Source organism: Strix uralensis, chromosome 11 (assembly GCF_047716275.1).
Source record: "Strix uralensis isolate ZFMK-TIS-50842 chromosome 11, bStrUra1, whole genome shotgun sequence".
In the NCBI taxonomy this organism is placed as follows: domain Eukaryota; kingdom Metazoa; phylum Chordata; class Aves; order Strigiformes; family Strigidae; genus Strix; species Strix uralensis.
The window spans coordinates 18,137,517-18,146,113 of record NC_133982.1 but is presented as its reverse complement, the minus strand read 5'-3'; the positions used below and the strand labels follow the sequence as shown (position 1 = coordinate 18,146,113).

The 8,597-nt window shown below is 40.9% G+C and overlaps 1 protein-coding gene across 1 annotated transcript in view; it reads right to left on the bottom strand.

Annotated features, from left to right (window-relative positions):
• Positions 1-387: 387 nt before the first annotated feature.
• AGBL1 (AGBL carboxypeptidase 1) overlaps positions 388-8,597 on the bottom strand; it is a 271,692-nt gene continuing 263,482 nt past the window's right edge. Inside the window, exon 23 of the mRNA XM_074880012.1 lies at positions 388-694. Within this exon, the coding sequence (XP_074736113.1) occupies positions 388-694 (307 nt within the window). The remainder of the gene's footprint in view (positions 695-8,597) is intronic.

Genomic DNA, 8,597 nt, shown 5'->3' with positions numbered 1-8,597 from the left:
CACTCTTCCAGGCAAAGGCTCCTTCCCATAATAAGAGCCTAAACTAGGAAAAGGAGAATCATGTCTGGTTCCTTGGTCTCAGAATACAATTCCTCAGGTCAGTCTGTATGAAACCACATACTAGAGGCAGCTGTGAATCGGGATTATGTTCAGGAAGGGATGACGTTCTCACATAGTACCATCTGGGCCAGTGGCCCCTCGCTCTGCCTTGTGTACAAAGCATAAGGAGTCATTCTCAATATACGTATGTATACAAATTACACAAACATACAGTCAATTTTCTATTCAGAACTGGAGCAACACATCTGGAAAAGATGCTGAAGCTGGCAAACAGGCAAAAATGAGCAGTAAAACATTTGCTTACTGCTCTGCAAGTCAAAGCCTTGTTCACACAGGGCTGCTCTGGAACCCACTGTACACCCCAAGTGATGCCGAATGCAGAGGGAGAGCTGTATTGTTGGATGATGGTTGGCTGGAAATGTAGAGCCCCCTGAGAGCCTTGGAGCTGCATGTTTGTCCCATGGTCGCTCCCTCATCTTCTTTCTCTCCTTCCACCCACGAGAGGTACTCCTGGATCTCTTGGTCTAGCTCTGAGAAGTCCTCTTCGCCATCAGAGCAACTGTCACTATTATAATCGATTTCTTCCACACAAGGAGATTCATCATCAGACTCCAGGCTGCTGTTGCTGCAGCTTCTGCAGAAAAATCACAAGAGAGACCAGATGTCATCAAAGGAGGGTGTGTTCTGTAGGGGTAAGAGCAAGTACCAGGGAAATGTGTTTCCTGGGTTCAATCCTGGCTGTGCTAATAAGGCATGAGATGGCACTAAGCAAGATCCTGTACGTCTTTGTATCTGTTTCACCATCTGTAAAATGAAGAGTGATACTTACCTACCTCACAGGAGAAACGCATTATTATTGTTAGCACTATTATTGCTATTGCTTATACAAAAACAGAGTGCTTCATATACAGACAACGCCTTGAGGCACTTAGGAGGTTATAGAAGCTGAAATATAGTAGAGAAGGAGATATTCAGTTTCCAGAAGGTTGCTGGTTTAATCATCATCCAGCTTGCTGTAGTTCCACATTTAGTGTAAGACCTAATTAATCCAGGTGGTTGAAATGCTTTGGCATCTTTTCCTCCTGTTCTGTGCAAGCTCAGAGCACTGCTAACAAGACACAGCAGAAATGAAAAATGGAGGCTCTCGGGTCTTCAAGTACACTGGCTCCAAGGAGGGCAGAAGTACCAGGAATGGTTGTGTTTTGGAAGGACCATGAAAAGGCTTTGACGCCATGACTTCCTAAGGAAGGGCCAAATTCAGAGGCAAGTCTGAATGGCTGAGGAGAGACTCTAAATGAATGTCACAGCTATGTCATCTGGCTCTCAGAAGGGTACATTACACCACCTTAACCTCCTGCCATTTACTTACAGGAATGGTCATAGGCTTTCTTTACATGACCATTTTCAATACATATTGTATTAGGGTAGCCTAATGCAATATTTATGGCAGAATTGTAACCACTAGACTAGATAGCTGTGGAGGACAGGGTCTTTCTTCTACCTAGCTGCCTAGTTCCCATTTGGCCCTTAGCCCAGGAGGGCAGCTGGGTAATTTTTTGAGACCAGAAAGATGCCTGTGGTTTCAGTGCTGTCTGGGCCAGAGTCTGGATGAATCAGGTGGACAGATACCGTGTTTTTCACCTCCAGGTCAATGTTTTCAATCAGACTCGAAGCAGGGGAATGTATTGCTTTGCGGGACTGGAAAAGGAATAATAATCTTCCACCTCTGGCCCAGAGTTTCTAATTTGTCCCAAGTTGGGAAGAATGAATGGCTTGGCAGATGGAGCATACACAGCTTTAATGTGTGGTCTGCTCATTTACATGTCAGTAACTGGAATAATCTTCCATCTCTCAGCTGTTTCACAGTACTGCCAGCATCTGAGGTTTCAGAACATACCAAAGGTGTGAAGTGTTGCTTTTGGATGTATTGATCCATTCTCTCTTCTGAACTCCAAAAAAAGGTGTAAGGTTTTCCTAGCTTTGAGACTCCAGTTCTTAATTGTATACAGAATACTTTGCAAGCAGAAACAAGCAGTGTCAACCCACTTCTCCTTCTCTGGCTGATCTCTGGCTTAATTACTTCAAAGGCTGGGTATAAAGGATTCTCTGAAAGCTTAACAGAGCTGTACAGCTTAAAAATAAATAAAAGAATAATTATGCACTTTTACAATTTCTGGCTCCACTTCAGTCTGCTCAGAAATCTGGGTCAGGAAGAACTCATACCGAAATTGAGTATATGGCATGAAACAAACCAAACCAACCAGGACAATCCTCCCAGCACAAACAGCAACAAGCAGTGGTCTCTACTGAGTCTGACCAGTGGGTTTGATTTCTTCTTTTTTTTTTCATATGCAGACATGGCATGAATTACCATGATACCAAGTACTTGTGATAATGTTCAAAGCTGACTAAACTCAGGGGAACTAGATTTTTCATTTATAAGCTCTGCCTTTGCGGCTTTGCAGTCAAAAAGAACTAAAGCATACCTACTTTCAATATTGCACTTGTGTGTTTGGGAGGAGCTGCTAATGCCATTGGGACAGAGCATAGCTGCCACCCAACTCGCTGATATTTTACAGACAGAATGGTTCAGTTTGCAACCTATGACCTGAAAGTCAAACATTTCCATTAACAGGATAACAATTTTTAAAGAAAGTCCCTATTATTACTTAAATCTGGGAAACCAAATAACAGAGGACCTTCTGAATTTTTTGATAACTTAAACGATTTTAGGACTGGATTTCTGACAAAAAGGGGAAAATCACTCCTAGCCCCAAAGCACTTTACTATAGAAGGGAAATCTGGAAGACAGTGAACAGAGAATGACACACAAACCTGCCATTTCCTTGCATTGAAGACTAAAGGGACAGTCTTTATGTATAAACAGTGTTGATACATACTGACAGTATTAATGCATAAAACCTTTGTAATGGACTTCAGAAGTTCTCCCTTGTTGCCTACGTATGTAGTACACAAACCACCAAGACCACGACAACTCAATACTTGGGCAGATATAGCACAGGGAGAGGTCCCCTACAAGTGAGGATGTGCCTAGACCATGTTTAGAGGTCAGGAAAGAAGACTTTCTTCCTAGCTCATTCTGCCTTTTGCTCCTTTGCTGTGATACTGAATGAGCAAACCAATTAGCACTGATCTTAGTAGTGGTTTCTCCAATTTGGACTGATGCCCACTGGATCAATGCCACCACCACAAATCACATAATGAGCTACCAAACAGCAAATAGATGGTACCAACTTCCTCTCGCTGCCAACACAGGCTGTAATCACACTGGTGACTTAAAAATTGAAAGCCTCTTTATCACACTACCAAACTCTACAAACCAGCTACATCTCTCTACTATATGGAATTTTCCATCTCAATAATTCACTTTCTCCTGCAGAAAGATTTAAAACACATAGCAAAGCAATACAAAAGGGCTAGTTGAAACCAGCAGGTTAAAGGTTTTTCTGAAACAGGTGGCAGCACATGGCATGCAGGGGAGACAGTCCCACTAACAAAGCTGCCAAAGTCATTACATGCTGCTTCTCCACATCACAAAGACCAGTTCCTTTAGGAAAGAATGCAAATGGTGAAACATGGTAATGAGCAGAAATACCAATATCTAGACTATTGCATAGCATTGCAGAGGGTGTGGCTTGCTTTCTTTCCCAACAAAGAGTTGTGGGGTTTTTTGTTAGAGGCAGGATCTTGGCATTTTTGTTTGTTTGCTTATTTTTTTAATCTGATTTTTAAAAACTGCAAAAGAATTCCCCAAAAAACCCCAAAGGAAAAACAAAACAGGGGACATGAAACAGATTTACCAAAGAATAATAGTGTTGTCTTACAGTAGGTAAACAGCGAAGAAAACCAATGACATTACATTAGAGAACTCCAAGACAAATATAGTCTATGAATACCACTGAATGTGAACACAGTACAGAAAACAGGAGGGGGCAGGGGAAGGCTGGTAATATATCTACAGCAAACAGTCCCCAACTATCACAATAAAACACGTACACATGTTGGTTGATCTACTAATTCAAAAACTACGGCCTCATAGCCTTCATCTATTCCAGCTGATGGGAGCCACAACAGCAATTTGCAACTTTATGATGTGATAAATAGAATTTCTTTGTTTTGATTTTTAATTTGCATATTTATTGAGATATGACTTGATCTTAATTAGTTCTCCTTTTCTATGTGGGTGTGTGTGTTTGTTTGGTTTTGGAAAGCAAACAAATAAGCTTTGGTACCCAAAATAATTCTGGTTTTTTGCTGACTTCACATGAGGAGGAGAAGGGAGAAGGGAGCCCAGCCCCTCCTTACATGTCAGCGTAACTGGAGCTTTCTAGTATGGCTGGAAAACACTTCTTCCAGGTGCTTCCTGCAAACTTCTCATTCTAAGTCAGCCTACCTGTTAGGTCACAGCTGGATAGAAAACCCTGCAAGTCAGCTGTCCTGCTGAACTGCACATAAAAAAAGACAGTCTATAGTTGTGGTTGATAAACTATAGCTACATGCTGTATCTGAGGATAACTGGTGATGTCTCTTCCATACAAAATTCTCCTTAACTTGTGCATATACTTCCAGGGCATGGAGAAAAACTAGAGATTTCCTAAGTAATTTCTCGAGATTTTTCACTCACATTTTGCTTGTGTGATAGGTCACTCATTCTCTGTATATTCTATTGACTGGTTCAAAATAGAATGCATTTTAGAATAGGCACTGACAACTGTCCCTCTTAGGGAAGCTGTGACTATTGTTCAGGGTAGCTGCTTGACCTTCACTTGACAGGCCTCACAGTTGCAGTGTGTTAGAGAAGGAAATCGAGCATTTACTTTTTTTTCATATTGCTCCTCTCACTCTTGTGAAAATTTGCTGCAGTCTTGCCAGAGCAAAACTGGAAGTGAGTGGTTAAATGCTTCACACAAAAAGGAGGAAAAAGCTAAGTCTGGGGAGCACTGCTAGTCATGGACATACCAATGACTGCCTGTGAAGAATGTATCAACAAACAAACAAACATGTCTTCATCTTCTCTCTACAGTGAAAAATAACATGCCAGTAGCTGCATAATCACCCTGTCTGTAACCCTATTTTGTCCATTCTTTAAACCTCCTCTCCATCATGATATGTCCCAATCCTTTGGAAGCTGCCCAAAGCAGGGATATGGCTGTGTATAATGATCCAAGCACATCTCTGATATAGTTCATAGACTAAATAAAGCAGGAAATTACTTTCTTGAAATTTTTCAAGATATCTGACTTTACCCTGTGAGAAGAGAAAACAGAAGAAACATTTATGTTCAACCTAAGCAGACCAAGTTCTCTGCAATTACATCATTCACCTGAAAGAAGGGTGCACTTTTTCTCTGCTCAAGCAGGGACTGGAGACCCCAGCAAGTTCCCTGACCACAGTTATCACCTGAGCAGAAGGGGAATCTTTCATTCTTTTCCAAGAAAGTTTTACCAATTCTATGAACAGTTATATATGTGCTGGTAAGTAAAGCATCCTGCAGCTTTTAAAAATATGCTGCCCTCTCTGCAGTGAATTGGGATTGACTTGCCCTTCTTTTTATTTTTTTTTTACATTAAAATTCCACCTACGTCACAGAATCTAAAAGGCTGTGTGGTCTTGCACACTTTCGCTTTTGAGGAATCCATATGTTTTATTAAAAGTATTTTACAGGAATACTGCTTCTGAAGTCTTGTAATGAATCTAAAATGAATCCTAAGCAGCTGCATTTGCAGTTATCTCAGAGTACAAGTCTGCCTTTAATAGCTTCATAAAGTAGTATTTTAGGACATAAATGAAACATCTATGATGCTTTCAGGTAATTACATCTGCAAGAAATAAACTACAGCAAGAAGATGCCAACGAGGAAGGACTTTAGTCTGGCCTTTGTGTCTTGATTCACTTGCTACGAGGTGTGGTGCACACCTTGTAATGACTTTCTAATTTCATTTCTGCAATTCAGGAGCTCCCCAGACAGCAGCCTGGCTTCCCCTCCTGCCCAAGACAAGCTAGACAAGGTTCTACTTAGTCCCTGACCTCACCAAGGGAGGGGATCAGCTAAGTACTCATACAAGATGGCTCCAGCTTAAAGAACTGTTACATTTACCTTTTTTGCTGCTACACAGTAAGCAATAATGATAAGAACTTTGTAGGCTCCCCTGAGATTTCCTTTCCAAAGGCTCTTTGCCAAGGACTTTTGCATCTTACAACATCTCCTCAGATAATGCGTGCTAAGCCCAAGGCAATGACAGGTACCCTGGCTTTCATCCCACCATGGCCCATCCTTTGAGGAACAATATGAACATAATTAAACGCTGCCTTGAATTCTGTTTGCTATGGCTGAGAGATGTTTGGTCTTGTTTTGAGTGTAAGTTGTTTTTATTTTTTTTCTTCCTGCTGCAAATAAGCAAGAGAAAGGTGTAATTCATTGCTAAGACTTGTACTAATTAGATTTTTGGGAGTTCCCAGGGTAATTGTAGGCTGTAATATTTATAATTGATTTGGCCAGATTAAAAATGGATGTCTGGTGCACCAGTTAGATAAATAAGGAACAAGCGAGGCTTTATCATTTAGAGAGAAGGGAAGACAACTTACAAATAAAGGGAGAGCATGAAGAGCAAGAAACAGGCCGACTCCTGGACAATACTGTCCCCTAATGTTCATTCAGGCTTGCAACAATTGAGCCCCGGACAACATTTTACTTGCATCTAGCAGAAACTCTTAGTCTTCTCAAGAATGACTGTTTTTGTTCTCCTCATTGGTGAGAAGATGGCTGATGATTGCTGTATGACCAGAGGAGATGTTGAGTACACAACTCGCATTACACATGGTTGGGAAACTAAAAAGCCTTATATGAATCTGAAGAACAGTATTTAATTGAATTACACCATGTCATTGGTACAGCTTTGATCATTCTGTGAAAGATGAGTTTGTACAGAGGACAAGCAGGCATTTTTCTCCCATTTGAAGGGTACTAGCTTGACATTACACGACATTCTTGGATTCCAAATACCTCAGTTCAAATCCAAGCATGTTTCTAGTGCTAATCAGTAAAATGCACATGAGCTGGTCTTTATACTTGCAGGATGGAAAAGCTGGTGAGAAGCCAAAGGCTGCAGATTCAGGTTTATGAACAATCATTAATTTTTTCCAAATGGAGAACCAATCTATGTATCAGTGCAGCGTTAACATTTCATCTTTAGCATTCTTATAGCTGTAGGCTTGTAAGCATTAATAAAACCCACTGTCTTGAACAGATACAAGTCAGCCATGAAATGGAGCTATGACAGTTGGTGCAGACCCCAAAGATAACTAGTTTTCCTTCTCTCACTCTTCAACAGTTCTTAGGTTTTGTCTCTTTTTTTAATACATTTACATTTCACCGCTTGAAAGCACCATCCTGTGTGTACTTTAGGAGAGATTTGTGAACTTGTATATTCACTTTGGTTTGTGGTGATGCACTCTTTCACATAGTGCAATACCTGGCTTGGACAAAACACTAAAGACCCTATAAATCTGCTGCTTGGAAAGGCAGACACGACCAAAGCAGCTACATTGCCATTGACACTGAAAAGCTAAATCAGTGTACTGAGTAAAGTTTCTACTTACCTATGGTGAGAAGCTAATTAAAGATAAACCTAAGCATGGGCATAAGCATGCCAAACTCTGGCTATATCTCCACAGACATACTATGCAACCCGCTAAATTTCAGTCATACCAAACAAGTTCAGTCACTCTGCACAAGCAGGGAGGGGTTAATTTACCTATAACTGGCATCCAGCACCAGCTTCTATGTGAATTCCTTGGAAACATGGGACAACCCTGAAGAAAACTTGAGCCCTGACTGCCTATATCTGCACAGTACTATGTTCTTGAAACTTGGACCAAGAGATCTGGACACCAGAGCTCAAGCCCTGGAACACAAATCTTAAGCAAGTTGAAGGCCTTTATAGGAAAAATCATGATATGTTCAGGCACTGTTGGGAGACTGGGCCTGGGTTAGAACATCTTGTGAAAGCATAGTCCTGATCTTGCTTTTAGAACCATATTACACTAAAACTTTTTATTTAAGGGAATGATATCACATAGCATCAGCTCTGGACCAGCATGCAGTCAGCCCAATCCATGTTTGCTGTTGAAAACAATTAAAGGTTCTTATCCAGTGAGTACCCGTGAGACACCTCATCGGTATGGTTTGCTACCTTTGGCTAGATGTTGCAGTCTTATGCTGAACAGAAGTTTATGGCCAGATCCAATGAAGCAACTAACAGTAGATGGTTTAAAATCCGGTCCATTGTGATCTTGTTATATTCATAAAAAACGGGAGATAAACACAGGAAATAAAAAATGGGTGACATAAAATGGATGGGATAGCATCCATCCACCAAGCAGCACTGTCAGTGGCTTGGATTTAGTCTGAGTTTACAAATCAAAAGAAATGCTTCCAAAACAGAAAACATTTTGGCTTTCTACAGCTTTTTCTGTGGAAATACGAGCAGTCAAGTCCCTCTGTATGGAGAGGTATT